We start from the raw sequence: 21,415 nt of genomic DNA, 5'->3' as shown, positions 1-21,415 counted from the left end.
TAGTCAGTCAAGATCTGTAAGGATACATAGAATTGTCACATAAAAGACTAGTGCGACTGGAGTACGCACTGATAGTCAGTCTAACTCTGTAACCTGCCTTTAGTTAAAATTAATCTAGGAGGATCAAAAGTATGTAAGTACTGTCGTATAAGTGAAATGTATTTACTCTTCAACATGAATAATGTATTGCTAGTTAAAAAGCTTTGAATCCTGTCTGACAATTCAAATTCCGATAGAAACTTTGTAAGGAATTATATTATTTTTGGAAACAAAAATTCCATGATTATTCATTCGGTTATTTTTTGGAATAAATTAGGTCCTTTCAATCACACTACATTAATATTATCTCAAAACGTTTATTAACGAAATTGGAAACTGAACATCAATAGGGAACAGAAACATTTTTATATGAGTAATTGAATGTCGACTAGAGCATTGATTTACTACCGGCATGTGGCTTGACTGAGTGGCAGTCATCCGGTGGCGGGTTGCTTGCTTTTGATCAAGTGCAGGGATGAGTTGAGGTGGATGAAGAGGACAGCTGCTGCTACCCTGGCCTGCAAGTCCAGCTGGCTCAGGTCATGCGCCCACTCAACTCGACCCCAGTATTCAGTCTGCAATGCAAACCAACAGTACAATATACACTTACAGTAGGCCTACTATACCAATAATAATGGCATAATTCGGTCTGCTAGGCAACCATTCCCATTCAACCATTCTATTAGCCTCAGTATGCAGTACCATACAGAAAAGATAGCATAGCTTGTGTTATCTTTTCTCTATGGTAGTACTAAATTAATATACTATCAATATTAATGGCATTAGTATTAACGTAATCTATTTCAATGCTCTCCTAACCCGTAATACAATTAAGACGGATAACATTCAACACCATTCAACCTTTCTATTAGCCTTAACAAACTGAAACAGTACTAAATATACTAACAGTATTAATGAAACTAGTATTAATCTACTTCAATGTTGTCCCAATATTGATACTATTATAATGATATACCTGTATAGTTTACTATTGGTTGGATATACAGAGTGAGTCATATGTATGGGAACCCCTCAATAAATTGGAGACTGTTGTAGATATAATACTGTAACTTTCAGGATAAGTTATTGGATGAATACTCTACCTTTTATAGTACAACTGAATTTCAACCCCTCAAAACAAGAAAGATTACATCGATAAAAATGTTCTATGATACTTGTATCCAAAATGTCGGCTGATTGAAATTTCAAGTAAAAACTAAAACTTTAATCAGCCGCCATTTTGGATACAGATATCTTAGAACATTTTATTGCTGTCATCTTTCTTGTTTTGAGAAGGCCTTTAAAATGATGTACCACACAATGGGTGTTTACATTAAAAATATTCGAGTTACAACCCCCGTATGAGGGGTTAAAATTCAGTTGTACGTCAAAAGGTAGAGTTTTTAACCAATAACTTATCCTGAAAGTTACAGTATTATACCCAAAAAAGTCTTCAACTTATTGAGGGGTTCCCTTAAATATTATGACTCACTCAGTATATGTTGCTGCATTAGGCACGTATGCCTAGAGATCCTCAAAGGCTGAGCAGTTTTTCATAATATTAGCTGCACAATATCAGCACTGCTGCCTCTCTAATAGTACTATATGCCACTTGTCTATTCCAAGATGCTCTTCTTGTACATTATTGGATCACGAATCCATTGGTTGATACAACAGCAGGAATTAACTTTGGCTTTTCTTAGCCTGCAGATGTTTCACAACAGACAGGGACTCATTTTCATTTTTCCAATAAAATAATATGACAATAATAACTACTATAATAACTAATAGTTACCCCCTGGGTTGGAGAACTCGCTCATGAAATAATGTTGCATTGTAATTTTTGAAACCCGCAACTTTTAATTATACAGAGTTGATGAAAATTATGGCAACAGCTAAATATTTTTTATACAAGAGTATCAATCAATCAATAATTAGGTTTCATTGGGGAACCTATTTGAAATGAAAAAAATATTCTTCAAAAATTACCCTGTGGCTTTAATATTTTTGTTTCTCATATTAATCCAAATTCATTTTTTTAACGAGAATGTGGTCATCTGATACATAATTTCGATACAGAGTTCCAATAGAAAATGAATGTCGGAAACCGCACATTGATATCTCAAACCGTTTTAGTTTGTTGATGTAAAAGTTGTAAATTATGGTGTATATTAACCAGCTGAAATAATGTGTCAGCGCATAAAGATCTGTATGTGTGATAGCTCCCAAAATAGCCTCAGCTGATGTTATGAATGAATGGAAAAACTGTAGTAATTGCATGCAATGAATACTCCAGCTGACTAAATATGATAAATCACAAAATGTTTTCTTATGCACTTTCAATGTTATTTGTTTTACCCTGAAAAAGGACGAAGGAGTCGGTAAATTTTGTTGTCCAACGAACTTGATCTGTAAAAAGGGTCGAAGAATATGTGTTCAATTTTGAAGCTGATCGATCAAGTATTTCAAAAGTTATTGACGAACATAGACAGACGAACAACGACTTTGGCATTGAGTCAAAAGTAAGAACTCGCTAACGCTCGTTCAATTATATATGGTTTATAACAACTTTATTGAATTGATCAAGAGCTGATTGAACAAATTGCTATGGAGGCTATTTACGAAAGTCGTTTTGATTTTGAAATACACTAGGCTACTGTTTGAATGAGAAGGAAAGCAGATGCAATTTAATTCATTGTCAACGTACACGTTTATGTGCTTGTCACTTTTATATTAATTCAAGAAAGGTGTTGAGCCGTATAAAAATGTATTGCATATCTAATAATGATATAATAGGAATATTTTTTTTTTAATTTGCAAGATAATGAAAGTATGAACTAACCGCATTTGATTAAAATATTGTATTCATAATCCATTTTGTAAAACGGTTGGAGTTTAAACAGCATTAAACTTATTTATTTGGAGCAAATGATTTATTTGTAAATGTATTCATACTTACAAATAATATTCATATTTACAAACAATTAAAAGGCATCATATTTATACCTACTATGTGTATATAATTGTGTACTGAGCTTATTGAAATTCAATTTTAATTGATAAAATTAAGTTACCTGATATTCTTCTTCTAGCCTAGATAGCGTTACAGCTTTTTCTATGCTTATATGCCTATCCACACAGCACAAAGTCAATATAACTGACTTTAATGATTCAATAGCGAACGCAAACCCTGAAAACGCCAAGAAAAACTGTTATTAAATTCATAAATCTATTAGAGCAAAAAACTGTTAATTATTTGCAGTTTTCTAAAAGAAAAATTCAACAATATTGTGAATATGAAACTATTATCTTTGATTTCCTTTGAAAACAGGTAACAGGTTAGTTTTTTAACATTTATATCAGAACAACTGCATAATAACATAAACTTAATGATCAACTGCCTGATAGTCCTGGCAATGATTGCTCAAAAGAGGGTATAGAGGGAAAAGTTTGGAAGACAATTTTTGACCCCGCAGTTCTGTTTAGGGTAGTAAGAAGGTGAACATATCAAAAGTCCCCACACCTACACCCAGTGCTAAAGGGGTGGGGGTCGTTCAAAGGTGCCATTTTCTGGTTTCTCGCATATAACTCGAAAACTATGTATCTTATCGACATAACTGTTATATACAAAATTGAAGCTTACATAATTTCCTAAAATATTCATCTCAACTTTTTCTATGTATTCTTAAGTTTTCGAGACACTTGTTGCTTTATTGAAAATTCCACCTCCTACATTGAAGCTACTGAAACAATGAATCGAAAACTTGGAATAGTGAAATAATACATTATTTCAAAGAGAGTTAAATGCTCTAGAAACCTACGGTAAGCATTGATTTCTACGATGCATCGTTGGAGAGTTATAAGCCCTGAAAGAGCAAAAAACTGGATAAAAGCTGTAATTTTAACAATTACACACCTTAAAGAGGGAATATCTCGAGAAATGTTGGAAATATCACAAAATTCCTCTGATCAAAAAGTGTAGAGAATTTATCAATTTTCATTTTTGAATAGTTAGTTATGTCGGTTGAAGGCATTGTTCTCAAGATAAGCGTGGAAGCAATAAACTGAAAAATGCAACATTTAAACCACCCTCATCCCCTTAGCACATGAGTTAGGAATGGGGACTTTTGATATGTTCTCCTTCTAACTAGTCTCAACAAAGCTGTAAAGTAAAAATTGCTTTCAAAACATTCCCTACAAATTACTTTGTCAATTGGTCTATTGTTGCAAAACTGGAGATTTCACACTCAACACTAAATCTATTGCAACAGTTGTAGGGAAATGCGTAAAAGTGTGGAATTACACATCAAATTGAAGAGAATTCTATAAGCTTATGATCAGCATGAATTTTTCCCATCGATTTTTAAAAAGTTATAAGAGCAAAAATAGAAAACAATTGGAGGCAAACGCGTTTTTTTCAAAAATGTCACATCTTCAAGAGCGGATATCTCAAAAACTAAAGGAAATATAGAAAAAGTTGTAAGATGAATATTTAGCTTTAATTTGTTATATGACAGTCAACTCCTTAAGATACATAGTTTTTGAGTTTTATGCGAGAAACCAAAAAATGGTACATTTAAACCACCCCCACCCCCTTAGCACTGGGCGTAAGGGTGGAGACTTTTGATATATTTACCTTCTTACTACCCTAAACAGAACTGCGGGGTCAAAAATTGTCTTCCAAACTTTTCCCTCTATAACCTTTCCTTGACTGGACTATGAGGAAGGAATAAATACAATTTTTATGGGATGATTACGCAAGTAAATTCCGAAACAGACATTAATGTAGGCCTCCATAAGATAATCGTAAGGTTCTGGTTATGAAGAAAGATAAAGTCACAATACTAAATTCTACCACATTCAAATGTTTAATAATAGAAAGGTATAAAAAATTAATAACACGATATATTAATTTAAAATAATAATAGGCTCTTCCAGAATATCAAGCGTAAGCTCTGAATAAACATTATCATTGTCTGTGCATTATCTCCAACCTCAAAGTCAAAATATTTTTTGTTTGATTGAAACTTGATGCCGCATCTACATATTGGACCAAAGGAGGCCAACATCGGCCAGCGCCAATGTGTGAATTGGAGGCCAGCCCAGCGTAGGCCAACGAAGGCCAGTGAAGGCCAGCACTGGCAAACCACCCACCCACACTAGTCAGTCAATGCGTGTCAACATGTGAGTGCGGCATTAGTCGTCTACTCTCGTGTTCTGCTGGTTTGATCTGTGTACTGTGTAATTGAGTTGAGATTTTCTGTGGTGTTACCTTTTTTATTGTTTGTTGTAGTTCTTATTGTGTTCCTTCTAGTCAATATTTTCAACCTCCAACTCCAATTTCATTTGCCATTTTGAATGAAGCTCTCCGTGTAGCGAGCGCTTGCCAACGTTAGTTACCGTTTGTCTTGATTGGGCACGCAGTATGAATGGAAGGACCAACCACTACCTCCGTTTACCTAGTGAACCAACGCGGTGTAACGGGCCCTTGGGGCCACGACTTCGAGAGACGCTTCGAGCTCGGAATGTTGGAGAATTTTATGAATAAAAGAGACTTTTTTGAAAGCTGATTAACATATCAGTTCATTCACGATACCTTTGAGAAGTATTGACATGTTGGCACCTCGTTGGTCACTTTGAATTAGGTAGTCGACACGGAAACAGCTCGCTATCCATGAAGCAGGAGGGGTCACTCACTAAATAATGAATGTTACCACTATTAGACTATGCTTTTCAATGAATAAAATGCGTCAGATTCTCCCTTGAGGAAAACTGCTAATCAACAAAGCTCTCCACTCCCAAGAGAGACCCTGCCTCTCTCACAAAAGTAAAGAGGAGATGTGAGAGTGGGAGAAAACTCACTCTTTCTCGACATACACTACAGCGGCCAAGCTAGCCAGCGACTGGGCCAAGTGTGGATTAGGCATAACAATTGTCATAAATCCCATACTCCCTATGCCGATAGTCTGTGTAAAATAAGTTGAGACTTGGCCCTCCATCCAAAGAAATTACAGGGTTGCTAAATCGTGTAAAATTGCAATTTTCTCAAATTTCCAATTCAACATCAGAATTGGATATAGAATATCATCCCCGATATCCTAGTATTGCTAAACATGTTTCAGGGTTGAAGGATTAAAAGGAAATTCAACTTTTATGGTAAAATTGGAAACATCGGGGATGATATTCTACATCCAATTCTGACGTTGAATTGGAAATTTGAGAAAATTGCAATTTTACATGAATTGGCCACCTTGTAATTGCTTAGGATGGAGGGCCAAGTCTCAACTTGTCTCAAGTTCACACAGACTATAATAAGAGTCATCCTCATAAATTTCTTTCTTTCTTTTACTCATGCAGACGCATAAGTAATGTAGAAAATGATTTGAGATGTTCATACGTATTCAAGTGCATAAATAATGGTGTAATGACTGGAGGCCTTAGATAAATTATCATTGATCATTTTGCATATATTTTTTTCCTTTGAACAAATTAAATGGCTTAAGGGAATCAGACGGGAGACCACCGATAATAGGTGGACTGGTGGAATTTGTGCTAATAGCGATTGTCCTCAGTTGCTGAGGACAAAAAGCTGAAGAAGACTAATGGTACGGACGTTCAATGAGAATCACATAGGTCGACGGTGGCCTCTTCTGGTTTCCTGAACCCGATCAGGCGTTTCACATCTAAATGCTTAGAGAATTCTGGTTTTAAGATGCTCACACACTAGATATTCACCATTTCTCAACAATCATTCAATTCACCTTCCCTATGTATACACCGTGATTTGTTTATCTAAGTTGTAAGAATAGCTGAAAAGTTGTATTAGCTAGCATAGTTAAATTTAGTAAGAGACTATTGAATTTTTATGATATAGACCTTGGTCATACTTGATAAGGTATATTTAGTCTAGTAAATTAAATTGAGATTGTAAATCTTGATAATGCGCGAAAAGTTTCACATACCATTTACTGCAGCGAAGTTATAAGAGAGTAAATGACTCTGTATTTTATCCTTATTATCTTGGCTGATTTGAGGAGGACTTATGCCTTCTGTTGGTTGAATATTCGTGCAATATCTGTCATTGAACCAATCTATTATGGGCAACCACTCATTCTCCTGCAAGCCCATCAAATCTTTCTCATTCTGTAAAATAGAACAAATAATGATTTCTTTATCACAATATTGAGATACAGCTGTTTATTCATGAACAACTTTCCAGTAAAGTTATGTTCATTTGAAAATAATTTTTATACTAGGAATTATTCGATTTTAAAAAGTTTACAAGTATTTTGTACCTTCCAGTTCAATGTTCCAATTTGGTGATTCGATGAAAAAGAACGAAACTTAATTTTTGACAGCAGATTGCCCAAAGACAGTATCTTCATTCTTCAGTCTAGATAAGAATAATAATTTATAAAGATCGAACCCCTTATCAATCTAGGATATAGTATAATAAATTATTCCTGATATAATTTCTAGAGCCTCTCTAAAATTTTAGTCCTCTTCATAATTGAGATAAATTGATTGAATCATCAATTCGACTATATCGAAATTTTTACAGTATATTTCAGTAATTTTAGTGCTCAATAAAGTGGAATTGAAAGAAAATTATTATCTTTATTAATTTAGTCAATTTATGTCAGAAATTATTTTGTCATATATAAATGTACCAGTTGAAGCGAAAACCACCATAATTTGATCGACGGGAAGATAATTTTTTGTCACTAAACATGCATACATTGATGAGACATTAGAGAGTCATCATTTCTTTCAATAATTAACAAATTCAATTGAGAAAAAATAGATCAAGAAAAGCATCCATTTTCTACTCACAGTCGGATGAAAGAGTATGGCATCAGTGTCCATGTACCCCAATATTTTTTGAACAAGTTCAAATTTGTTGAAATTGTTTGGATTATCGATAGCCGTACTACACAAAGCAGTCTGAAAAATAAACACAAATTAAAATAATTTTCTCAGAAACCTGATTTTATTAATATTTCTCCGTGTCACTAGTCACTAAAGGATATAAATTCTTTTACGAATTTCGATTCCTATTCGATTTGAAAAACAACTTTTCTGTCGCTTCAAAATTTTGTTCCGCCATCTTGGAACGTTTATGTTTGCGTGAAAAACTATTTCTATTATTCTATATAATATTCATGATAATGGATGGATTTAGATTCATGTCAAATCAGCTTGTGATTGTGGTTAAAATTGATTAATTCAAGTTGTTAATGAAGGAGTGATGTGAATAATGGTGATAATTTCAAATATGATATTGCTATCCAGATTATAGCTTATAAGATCTAATGTTAAATTAAATTGTACCATTGTAACATATCTACACTGTTATTATTGGTGCATCTGATTTATCTATAATTATAAATTAGTTTTTTTTATAATGTTCATCATGCTTTCTAAAAAATGTCTTATCGCCTGTATCTTTTTGTTGTTAAAATATTGTAAATTGTTATGAAATTATTTTTTCTTATTGCTGTTGAATGCTGGAAGCAACTCCTTGTATGAGTGCATACTCGATTTCAAATATTGAATGATTGATTTGATATTTAGCATTCATCGGAGACTTGGAACATAAAGTAAGAATGAATAGTGGAATAAACATTGAGGATGCTTAGGTACCAAATGCATGTTACTCTGAACGATGTTTGATTTCTGTGCGTCCCACTCTGCTGCAACAGCCAAAGCTAGAGGCTCCGAGTCAACACTGAACACTCTTCCCATCGGAGTTTTCAGCTTCCTTTGATCAAGAGTAACTTCAAAATGGCCATCACTTTTCAATATACCCGTTTTCCGGTAAAAACGTTTGATTGGAGCTGAAAAATGATATTAATTTTATATACAAAGCGTTTCCAACTGAATAAACCAATTATTCAATTATTTCATTATAGCATAATTCAATTCCAATAAAGGCTCTACCAACAATAAATCACATACGATAACTTATGAAGACATTGGAGCCGACTTTTTCTTTTGTCCTTCTGTTTTCAATAGAATTGACATGGGGAGTCATTGGGGAGACGTTGGCAGAAAAAAAACACCTGCTTGATTATAATAATTACAACCAGGTTATATAGTTACTGTAGATTATATCTATGACTTTGATCATAGAAATGTATAAATAAAGGTACATTGACATTGATTATAGCTCTTGCTCGTGTTCGGATTCGGGAGAAAAACACCTGTTTCTGTTTGATCATATGAATAAGCAGAGCTCTTGTCAGTCATTCGGATGCGGAAGAAGTCGGCTTCAAGGGGCAGTCAACAGAGTGAATAGCAGAGTTTCTATAGTGAGATTCCATCCGAACTGTCATAATTTGTTGAATGAAAAACGCTGATATTAACGACCTTTGGCAGTTTTAAGCAAATCTTATTTTTCTTTAATAAGGGGGACAATAAACATAATGTATATTATATCCCCTAATAGGGGAGACAATCAACATCTAAAACCTAATATCCAATGTCGTGATCAAGGCCAGGTCTTCCTGGATAGATCTTGTCAAATAATTTAAAAACATAGAACGTGAACTGTAAGCAGCTTCACAGTACAGAAAAGCTTTTGACATCAAAAAATCCCCTAAATGATCCTTTTAATGAGCCACTTGGAACACGTTGACTAGGTTCGTTCTTCCGACTACTTTTGACAATTGGGAAAATAATTTCAATTATTTCTAAGAAACTTTCTCGCTTTCTCAACCCACGTATTTTTTGAAACAAAAAAGTTTCTTGCATGTCTTATGTTCGAAATGTCTCGACATTGACGAACATAATTATTAATTAACAAATAACTATAGGTCGGATAAAAATTATCTAGACACCAATAGAAAGGATACATTCTCCCCATTAGTTTGATATAAAATTCTTACACATTACGACGCCACATGATTCTGAGAGAATTGATAGAAAATTTTTCGCGATGTTTCCCATTACAACAAAAAAGTTGAATTCCCTTCCATTGGTTATATTTACCATAGTAAAAGTTGGTGGAATTGGATAAATCTTTCGGATATTGTGGTATGATTATTTTGGAGCTTCCAGATGGCTGAATTGATCTGATATCCTCGACATTATTAGGATTACAGACGATTTCTTGAAAATCAACATATTTTGGCCGCCATCTTGTTTTTTCATGATGACAAACATTTTTGAGATTTCCATCATAGATAATCTCTTTCTACACATCATTATAAAGAGATCGATACCATTCCCAAGTCTGTACCTTCAAGGAGTCATGAGTTACACGGTTTTCTAATTGTTGGGATTGACGTTTGGTGGAAAAAGCGTGTTTTCCGCTGCAAACAGTACTTTTTCCGATGACGCTCCAGCCGTAAAATATGGACTTACAGCCTCCAACTAGATGTAATTTTGAAGCTTTGGAAATATTATACAACACTGTGGCAATAATACTAGTGTTTGTTCTCTGCGAAACAGTTGTTAACTGGCAACTAAATTAATAATTTTGTCAGGTTGGCATTAAGTTGAGTTGACTTTGTTAGGTTGGCACCAAGTTGAAGATTTAAATGCATTTATCGCGGAAAAATTGATTGGGCACTGCTACTTCAATCCTGGGAATATTATATTACTAGCCGTCAGGCTCGCTTCGCTCGCCATATCCGTTTAGCCAGACGTTTAGTCTGAACCCCTGACTTGATTGTCCTAACATGAAAAAAATGCAGGCGAGCGAAGCGAGCCTGCTAATCTCATTCTTGGACGACCCAGTCGGGGGTCCAGTGGGGCGGAGCCCCCTGGCTAGACGGATATGGCGAGCGAAGCGAGCCTGACGGCTAGTGTATAAATAAAGGTACATTGACATTGATTATAGCTCTTGCTCGTGTTCGGATTCGGGAGAAAAACACCTGTTTCTGTTTGATCATATGAATAAACAGAGCTCTTGTCAGTCATTCGGATGCGGAAGAAGTCGGCTTCAAGGGGCAGTCAACAGAGTGAATAGCAAAGTTTCTATAGTGAGATTCCATCCGAACTGTCATCATTTGTTGAATGAGAAACGCTGATATTAAGGACCTTTGGCAGTTTTAAGCAAATCTTATTTTTCTTTAATAAGGGAGACAATAAACATAATGTATATTATATCCCCTAATAGGGGAGACAATAAACATCTAAAACCCAATATCCAATGTCGTGATCAAGGCCAGGTCTTCCTGGATAGATCTTGTCAAATAATTTAAAAACATAGAACGTGAACTGTAAGCAGCTTCACAGTACAGAAAAGCTTTCATCAAAAAATTTTAATTTTCAAATTTTAATCTATATTTTGTGAATATTTGAAGTTTGGTTTTTGTTTTAACGGAAGTTTTATTATCAATCCATCTAAATTTGAAATTCTTTGTTTTATTCTGATTCATAGTTTCAGATTGAAGATTTGGTGTTGAAATTGAAGTGAACATAACCTACATTATATTTGGACGATTTGTGACAAAATCAGGAAATTGAAGAAGTTTTGGGCAATAGCCTGTTTTTTTCTTTTCCGACTATTGTATTGTTCGCTCTATCTAATAAATAAATAAATAAAATCCCCTAAATGATAGAAGCTCCTTTTAATGAGCCACTTGGAACACGTTGACTAGGTTCGTTCTTCCGACTACTTTTGACAATTGGGAAAATAATTTCAATTATTTCTAAGAAACTTTCTCGCTTTCTCAACCCACGTATTTTTTGAAACAAAAAAGTTTCTTGCATGTCTTATGTTCGAAATGTCTCGACATTGACGAACATAATTTTTTATTAATTAACAATAACTATTGGTCGGATAAAAATTATCTAGACACCAATAGAAAGGATACATTCTCCCCATTAGTTTGATATAAAATTCTTACACATTACGACGCCACATGATTCTGAGAGAATTGATAGAAAATTTTTCGCGATGTTTCCCATTACAACAAAAAAGTTGAATTCCCTTCCATTGGTTATATTTACCATAGTAAAAGTTGGTGGAATTGGATAAATCTTTCGGATATTGTGGTATGATTATTTTGGAGCTTCCAGATGGCTGAATTGATCTGATATCCTCGACATTATTAGGATTACAGACGATTTCTTGAAAATCAACATATTTTTGCCGCCATCTTGTTTTTTCATGATGACAAACATTTTTGAGATTTCCATCATAGATAATCTCTTTCTACACATCATTATAAAGAGATCGATACCATTCCCAAGTCTGTACCTTCAAGGAGTCATGAGTTACACGGTTTTCTAATTGTTGGGATTGACGTTTGGTGGAAAAAGCGTGTTTTCCGCTGCAAACAGTACTTTTTACTCTTTTTCCGATGACGCTCCAGCCGTAAAATATGGACTTACAGCCTCCAACTAGATGTAATTTTGAAGCTTTGGAAATATTATACAACACTGTGGCAATAATACTAGTGTTTGTTCTCTGCGAATACATATCCTGTATATGAAAGTGAAATATTGTCCCCGAAAAATGTATGTTTCAAGTTTTTGAAGTTGAATAAATAATGGAAAAAGTCGTCGAGCGAAGCGAGCCTGCTAATCTCATTCTTGGACGACCCAGTCGGGGGTCCAGTGGGGCGGAGCCCCCTGGCTAGACGGATATGGCGAGCGAAGCGAGCCTGACGGCTAGTGTATAAATAAAGGTACATTGACATTGATTATAGCTCTTGCTCGTGTTCGGATTCGGGAGAAAAACACCTGTTTCTGTTTGATCATATGAATAAACAGAGCTCTTGTCAGTCATTCGGATGCGGAAGAAGTCGGCTTCAAGGGGCAGTCAACAGAGTGAATAGCAAAGTTTCTATAGTGAGATTCCATCCGAACTGTCATCATTTGTTGAATGAGAAACGCTGATATTAAGGACCTTTGGCAGTTTTAAGCAAATCTTATTTTTCTTTAATAAGGGAGACAATAAACATAATGTATATTATATCCCCTAATAGGGGAGACAATAAACATCTAAAACCCAATATCCAATGTCGTGATCAAGGCCAGGTCTTCCTGGATAGATCTTGTCAAATAATTTAAAAACATAGAACGTGAACTGTAAGCAGCTTCACAGTACAGAAAAGCTTTCATCAAAAAATTTTAATTTTCAAATTTTAATCTATATTTTGTGAATATTTGAAGTTTGGTTTTTGTTTTAACGGAAGTTTTATTATCAATCCATCTAAATTTGAAATTCTTTGTTTTATTCTGATTCATAGTTTCAGATTGAAGATTTGGTGTTGAAATTGAAGTGAACATAACCTACATTATATTTGGACGATTTGTGACAAAATCAGGAAATTGAAGAAGTTTTGGGCAATAGCCTGTTTTTTTCTTTTCCGACTATTGTATTGTTCGCTCTATCTAATAAATAAATAAATAAAATCCCCTAAATGATAGAAGCTCCTTTTAATGAGCCACTTCGAACACGTTGACTAGGTTCGTTCTTCCGACTACTTTTGACAATTGGGAAAATAATTTCAATTATTTCTAAGAAACTTTCTCGCTTTCTCAACCCACGTATTTTTTGAAACAAAAAAGTTTCTTGCATGTCTTATGTTCGAAATGTCTCGACATTGACGAACATAATTTTTTATTAATTAACAAATAACTATTGGTCGGATAAAAATTATCTAGACACCAATAGAAAGGATACATTTTCCCCATTAGTTTGATATAAAATTCTTACACATTACGACGCCACATGATTCTGAGAGAATTGATAAAAAATTTTTCGCAATGTTTCCCATTACAACAAAAAAGTTGAATTCCCTTCCATTGGTTATATTTACCATAGTAAAAGTTGGTGGAATTGGATAAATCTTTCGGATATTGTGGTATGATTATTTTGGAGCTTCCAGATGGCTGAATTGATCTGATATCCTCGACATTATTAGGATTACAGACGATTTCTTGAAAATCAACATATTTTTGCCGCCATCTTGTTTTTTCATGATGACAAACATTTTTGAGATTTCCATCATAGATAATCTCTTTCTACACATCATTATAAAGAGATCGATACCATTCCCAAGTCTGTACCTTCAAGGAGTCATGAGTTACACGGTTTTCTAATTGTTGGGATTGACTTTTGGTGGAAAAAGCGTGTTTTCCGCTGCAAACAGTACTTTTTACTCTTTTTCCGATGACGCTCCAGCCGTAAAATATGGACTTACAGCCTCCAACTAGATGTAATTTTGAAGCTTGGAAATATTATACAACACTGTGGCAATAATACTAGTGTTTGTTCTCTGCGAATACATATCCTGTATATGAAAGTGAAATATTGTCCCCGAAAAATGTATGTTTCAAGTTTTTGAAGTTGAATAAATAATGGAAAAAGTCGTCGAAATAAGATGATTCTCTCGAACATCATTGTTTGGTTAATTCTAAACACTTTGGTGGTAAAACCAATCCGATATCTCTCACAATAACTGAATAACAAGCGATATAAAAATTTCTGTCAATAATGACCGCCATCTTGTATTTTTCAATGATGTCAAATATTTTCGTCGTTTCCATCATCAATACTATTATTCGTCTTGTTGTAACGAAGGGATTGAGACCATTTGCAAGTCTCTATCTTGAAGTAGTCATGAAAAAATCGATTTTATAATTCTAGCTTGTTACCTCATGCGTATGGAAAAACGCACCAGGAATCATGCAGGGTTTTTCTTTGGAGGGTGCTGGAGAACTAATTTTTTGACGTACAGCGCATGAAGGTATATCGTTCTAAAGTTGAAAAATTGCTCTAAATTTCATAGATTTAAAAGATCTCTTACACAAAAAAGTTATAATGGAATGAAATTTGAAAAAATAGAAAAAACGTTTTTTGGGCTTTTGAAGGTTATAAAAAAATATGCGTTTTAGAGGAAAATTTTTCAGAACAAGAATTGTAGAGGAAGATTTTAAAAATATTTTCGTTTAAAAAAACGGTTAAATATTATGAACGGTTATTGAAATACAAGCGATATAGCAAAACCCTGAAAATTTTGGCGGCCATCTTGTTTCCGAGGTGTTAGCCTGTGATTCCGACTTATCATCATCACGATCCTTATTATGCTAGACCTAACGAAGAAATTGAGACATCTTCCATGGCTGTTACTCAAAAATGACCACGGAGTGCCTTATTCTTGACATTTGCGCCCGGACTAATACGTAATTAATTCAAAGAAACTCACTAAGTAGTACTTCAAACTACAATACAGTGGATTAATTAGGATAATTTCGAGAAATATTACTCCTGAAGTATATAAGAGAGATTGTATAATTTCTATTATATAACGAACGATGCAATGAAAATGTTTCAATAATATATTTACTTCTAGGTTCTAGCATATAATTAATAGTATTAGGATGTCCTATTCCACCCTCTAGGTTTCCTAATAATTGCGAAGTATTGCTACAACGCGGACTAGCTACAGTCGGATATGGGTCGGGGTCAGTAGCCGTACTGACAGGTGGAGTTACCGGACCTACACTTCTCCCTCTATCTTGATTCTTTACCCTCTGCTTCTTTCGCGAGATTTTTACTTTCAGGGGAAGAGTGTTTGCCCGTGCCGTTGCTGGCCGATTCGGCCCTCGGCCTTTGGAATACAGGGTGGGTGTTAAGGGAGATTAAGATAACCCTATACAAGGAGACGGATCTGACTATCAGATCCCTACCAATAATTCTATTTATAAAGGTAGTACGCAATCTGAACCAACTGCGAATTGACGGCGAGCAAGCTGTACCTGCAAGCCCGGGATGTGGTTTTCCTATGGGGTTCAAGGTGAGAGCTATGGGGTAAAGGTATGACGGAACTATGGAGTTATTAGTAGTATTTAAGATGTAGTTAAATAGGGCACGGTATAGGGTGTAAGCTATAGAGAATAGGGTGCAGGGTATGAGGTATACGGTATAGGGAACAGAGAATCAATAATAAGATTATTATTCTCTACAGCAAATAAATATCTGCTCAATAATCCGCAATCTGAGAATTGCGCTCTAGCTCTCAGCAGGCTAGACCTGCTAGCTAAATACAGTATATCAATTTCAATTATGTGGTAATTGAAATTTAGAGAATAAGGTTTGAGGTGTGGGATTTCTGAATCGCGAGCCTGCAGCTGCGAAAGGATTTTCAGCAATTCTGAAACTGCTAAACAGGATTCCCGCGCGAATCTGATGACTGCGCGCCGGTTATTAAGGGCCAATCTGTGACTGCCCTTAAGGGTATGGGAATCACTCTCAATCGTCCGAAACGCTTTTAAATTAATAGTCAGTATGTCGACTATTATGAGAGGATAGGGAAGGGTTTACAAGGTTTCTCCTAAGCTTCTCGCTGGTCTGAGGACCGCGACTGGGTCGATCTCTAATCTGTGACTGAGATCCTGCTCTACACAAGGTTTCCTACACCTCTCGCTGGTCTGAGGACCGCGACGGGGACGATCTCTAGTCTGGAACTGAGAGCAGGAAGCGTCGCAGTCTGTGACTTCGACAAGGACGTTCTCAAGCTGTACCTGAGAGCAGGAAGCGTCGCAGTCTGGGACTTCGACAAGGACGTTCTCAAGCTGCACCTGAGAGTGGGAAGCGTCGCAGTCTGTGACTTCGACAAGGACGTTCTCAAGCTGCACCTGAGAGCAGGAAGCGTCGCAGTCTGTGACTTCGACAAGGACGTTCTCAAGCTTCACCTGAGAGCAGGAAGCGTCGCAGTCTGTGACTTCGACAAGGACGTTCTCAAGCTGCACCTGAGAGCAGGAAGCGTCGCAGTCTGTGACTTCGACAAGGACGTTCTCAAGCTGCACCTGAGGGCAGGAAGCGTCGCAGTCTGTGACTTCGACAAGGACGTTCTCAAGCTGCACCTGAGAGCAGGAAGCGTCGCAGTCTGTGACTTCGACAAGGACGTTCTCAAGCTGCACCTGAGTTCTCTAGGAAATGATTGGAATTTTCCTACTAGGAATTACAGCAAGTCAGGAACTGCTAAGAAAAGTTAAAATACTGGGCCACTCTATAGTATGAAAATTAATAAGGAAAATATATCCCTAAAAACTGAGATTACCTTATTACAGAAGAGGAAATGCACACAAGTGACCAGTCCTGACATACAATTACCTGAATCGACGTGGATACTGATACGGAGAATAGCGAACCGATTCCCACTTCCCGTATTATAATTAAAAACGTCGTGAAGCGACAGAGTCGAGGCTTATAAATTAAGTACTCAAAAATAATCCGCTATAAGAGCCTAGCTAAATTTCCCACTCAACTATTTGTAGCACAAACTTGAGATCCCTTACAGGTTTCAAAACCAAGGATAACTCGTTCACCCCCAGTGATACGAATTTAGGAAAAATAACCGACAAGAAAGAAAATCCCCCAGGAGAATCCACCTTCAAATACAGTCGGCAATTCGACATACAATATTCCATTCACTAAAATACAGAATAGAATATTAACCCTCTAGTACACCACTATTGGGAGCGCCGCACGGAACGCAGCCGTACACGAACCCGTTCACCGAACAACTGCCTCTCTCCCAGGTCTTCTTGGAGCAGCACCGGGTCCCTGAAAATTAGGAGGCCGGGGGAAAAGAGATTCCCGACCAATGAGAGTCTGAAAAGACGATCACGCCACTGGTCATGTGACAGGGTTTGACTCAGCTGCTCCTGATGTTAAGGGTGCAGCTAATGATGACAATGATACTAATTACTACACTAAATCAGGCCGGTAAACAATATTTCTATTCCAGAAATTTCATGAAGAGCGATACCAACCCGACTCGGTAGCCGCTTATCGTTTTGATGATACGGCTGCTGCTGATTCATAGGGATTGGCGACGATGGTGATAATGTGCATACACTACTACAAGTCCAACAAGATATATCTGGAAGTCGTCGACCCTATTCTAATTCTAAAACAGAATAAATTCGCTAATTTTACACTAGACGACGGCTCTCCATCCGTCACAAAAATTCACTTTGTGACAATAGAATGATAAATGAACACTTTAACAAAAATGCAAGACACAGTCAACAATTAAATAAAAAATTCTAAAATATAACAATAAACGGTAAAAGTCATCACAGTCACATCGTAATATATACAAAAAAAAAAAGACAAAGATAAGCAAATTCTATATAATATCATAAACATTGACGAACATAATTATTAATTAACAAATAACTATAGGTCGGATAAAAATTATCTAGACACCAATAGAAAGGATACATTCTCCCCATTAGTTTGATATAAAATTCTTACATATTACGACGCCACATGATTCTGAGAGAATTGATAGAAAATTTTTCGCGATGTTTCCCATTACAACAAAAAAGTTGAATTCCCTTCCATTGGTTATATTTACCATAGTAAAAGTTGGTGGAATTGGATAAATCTTTCGGATATTGTGGTATGATTATTTTGGAGCTTCCAGATGGCTGAATTGATCTGATATCCTCGACATTATTAGGATTACAGACGATTTCTTGAAAATCAACATATTTTTGCCGCCATCTTGTTTTTTCATGATGACAAACATTTTTGAGATTTCCATCATAGATAATCTCTTTCTACACATCATTATAAAGAGATCGATACCATCCCAAGTCTGTACCTTCAAGGAGTCATGAGTTACACGGTTTTCTAATTGTTGGGATTGACGTTTGGTGGAAAAAGCGTGTTTTCCGCTGCAAACAGTACTTTTTACTCTTTTTCCGATGACGCTCCAGCCATAAAATATGGACTTACAGCCTCCAACTAGATGTAATTTTGAAGCTTTGGAAATATTATACAACACTGTGGCAATAATACTAGTGTTTGTTCTCTGCGAATACATATCCTGTATATGAAAGTGAAATATTGTCCCCGAAAAATGTATGTTTCAAGTTTTTGAAGTTAAATAAATAATGGAAAAAGTCGTCGAAATAAGATGATTCTCTCGAACATCATTGTTTGGTTAATTCTAAACACTTTGGTGGTAAAACCAATCCGATATCTCTCACAATAACTGAATAACAAGCGATATAAAAATTTCTGTCAATAATGACCGCCATCTTGTATTTTTCAATGATGTCAAATATTTTCGTCGTTTCCATCATCAATACTATTATTCGTCTTGTTGTAACGAAGGGATTGAGACCATTTGCAAGTCTCTATCTTGAAGTAGTCATGAAAAAATCGATTTTATAATTCTAGCTTGTTACCTCATGCGTATGGAAAAACGCACCAGGAATCATGCAGGGTTTTTCTTTGGAGGGTGCTAGAGAACTAATTTTTTGACGTACAGCGCATGAAGGTATATCGTTCTAAAGTTGAAAAATTGCTCTAAATTTCATAGATTCAAAAGATCTCTTACACAAAAAAAGTTATAATGGAATGAAATTTGAAAAAAATAGAAAAAAAAAACGTTTTTTGGGCTTTTGAAGGTTATAAAAAAATATGCGTTTTAGAGGAAAATTTTTCAGAACAAGAATTGTAGAGGAAGATTTTAAAAATATTTTCGTTTAAAAAAACGGTTAAATATTATGAACGGTTATTGAAATACAAGCGATATAGCAAAACCCTGAAAATTTTGGCGGCCATCATGTTTCCGAGGTGTTAGCCTGTGATTTCGACTTATCATCATCACGATCCTTATTATGCTAGACCTAACGAAGAAATTGAGACATCTTCCATGGCTGTTACTCAAAAATGACCACGGAGTGCCTTATTCTTGACATTTGCGCCCGGACTGATACGTAATAAATTCAAAGAAACTCACTAAGTAGTACTTCAAACTACAATACAGTGGATTAATTAGGATAATTTCGAGAAATATTACTCCTGAAGTATATAATTTGTCTAAATTTGTCTTCATCAGCTTGGAGATCTCGCCATAATTTTTTCTTTTCTTATTTATTGGGTGCACCCAATGAGATCTACCACTACTACCACAAAGAGTATGGAAAAAGAAGATCATCGTCACTGCTATTATTGTTGCCCCTATTGAGCTAAGGAACACTTTTTTGAAATGAATTTCTACACCACGACACATACTGGTTCGACATAATCATCTTCCCTCGGCCAGAGTCAGAGCGCAACTGAGAACATTGCGAAAAGCTCTGTCGGCTCACAGATGTTTTTTTTGTGTAAACACAAACTCTGCGGACGCTCAGATATTTGTGCTCTGCCGCTCTGCAGATCAAAATAGGTTGGTCTGAACAGACCTATGCATATCACACTGGATTACGAGAGACTAGGGGCAAGGAGAAGGGCTTTGTTTGGCTGCAAGCAACCAGGTGAAGAATGGGATGTTAGTATAAGTGAAAACTCCTGGATCATGTAAAAGACACAAGTATTGGTTTGCCCAACTACCGTACTTGGGACACACAATAAGTTCCGGTTGACCTGAGGGGTTTTTTGAACCTTTGGATCCTTGAATCTGTCCTTTCAAACATAACATATGGGACTACTGTTGCACTAAAAAATGTAATAGGCCTACAACTAATAAAAATTGAATCAATTCAATTTGTGAAGCTTTACTCACGTAAACTAAGCTTTTGATTATTAGAAAATTCCATTTTTAATCTAGTTTTGAAGATAAGCTGAATTTTATTCACCTGGATAATGCCTAAAACTCTCCTGTTTTACAGTGAAAGTAGCTAAAGTTTTAAATATAAACCGTTTAAACAACATAACATATAGGACTACTGTATGCACTAAAAAATGTAATACGACTAATAAAAATTGAATCAATTCAATTTGAGAAGCTTTACTCAAGTTAACTGAATTGAATTTGATTATTACAAAATGTTATTTTTTAATCAAGTTTTAAAGATAAGCTGAATTTTATTTACCTGGATAATGCCTAACACTCTCCTGTTTTACAGTGAAAGTAGCTAAAGTTTTAAATAAAAACCGTTTAAACATTTTTGTTCATAAACAGAGACATGTATAATACTAATATAAAGCTTTTGAAAAGCAATATCAATGCTTATTTTTCATAATAACTCCAAATAATGGTTAATGAATCTTTGAATGCAAAACTTACTCAACAGTCAACATAACCTATAAGTTGAGTAGTAGAAGTAAGCACAGTACTGACAGTCGCTACAGAGAAAGTAATTTTACTTTTTGCAGTCGCACAGATTGTGCTGAGGCAGCTTCACGCACATGCCTCAGCGGGACAAAGTGCTTTCGTCGTTGCGCGTTCTACACATGCCTCAGAATACAAGAAGCACTCTTAGCGAACGACTCAAACAGTGAGGTCAAATGACCTAACAATGAGTAAATCTTATAGAAAAAATCTATTTTGATGAATTTTAGTTTTTGATCAACAATATCTTCCGATTGTTACCATCTAGATGTATAATTCAAAATCCCTCTGGGCGTATTTTTGTGCTCTACAATCTGAGATCAGTTAGAGCACTCATATAG

At 35.5% G+C, this 21,415-nt stretch overlaps 1 protein-coding gene across 2 annotated transcripts; it reads right to left on the bottom strand.

Moving 5' to 3' along the window:
* Window positions 1-340: 340 nt before the first annotated feature.
* LOC111059633 (ATP synthase mitochondrial F1 complex assembly factor 2) lies at window positions 341-21,075 on the bottom strand. Of its 2 annotated transcripts, none has more exons than XM_022347270.2 (6): window positions 20,836-21,075; window positions 8,683-8,876; window positions 7,873-7,983; window positions 7,002-7,182; window positions 3,114-3,229; window positions 341-614 (listed from the first exon to the last, which is right to left on the bottom strand). In XM_022347270.2, the coding sequence occupies exons 1-6, from the start codon at window positions 20,906-20,908 to the stop codon at window positions 474-476; spliced, it is 816 nt and encodes a 271-aa protein (XP_022202962.2). In that variant the 5' UTR covers window positions 20,909-21,075; the 3' UTR covers window positions 341-473. The 2 variants fall into 2 exon arrangements, with proteins under 2 accessions (XP_022202962.2, XP_039280302.1); XM_039424368.1 differs by lacking the exon at window positions 20,836-21,075 and adding an exon at window positions 20,599-20,699.
* Between the last annotated feature and the right edge of the window lie 340 nt (window positions 21,076-21,415).

Source organism: Nilaparvata lugens, chromosome 3 (assembly GCF_014356525.2).
Source record: "Nilaparvata lugens isolate BPH chromosome 3, ASM1435652v1, whole genome shotgun sequence".
Classification (NCBI taxonomy): Eukaryota; Metazoa; Arthropoda; class Insecta; order Hemiptera; family Delphacidae; genus Nilaparvata; species Nilaparvata lugens.
The sequence above is the reverse complement of the archived record's forward strand: the minus strand, read 5'-3'. Positions and strand labels throughout refer to the sequence as shown.

What these genes read in the sequence shown, in the direction of transcription:
- LOC111059633 (XM_039424368.1), bottom strand. Translation starts at nt 20,674, where the DNA reads ATGTTGTTTAAACGGTTTATATTTAAAACTTTAGCTACTTTCACTGTA. An exon ending in CCATACTCTTTCATCCGACT is followed by an intron (nt 7,183 to 7,872) that starts GTGAGTAGAAAA and finishes TCTATTTTACAG; the next exon opens with AATGAGAAAGATTTGATGGG. An exon ending in TAACTTCGCTGCAGTAAATG is followed by an intron (nt 3,230 to 7,001) that starts GTATGTGAAACT and finishes TGGCGTTTTCAG; the next exon opens with GGTTTGCGTTCGCTATTGAA.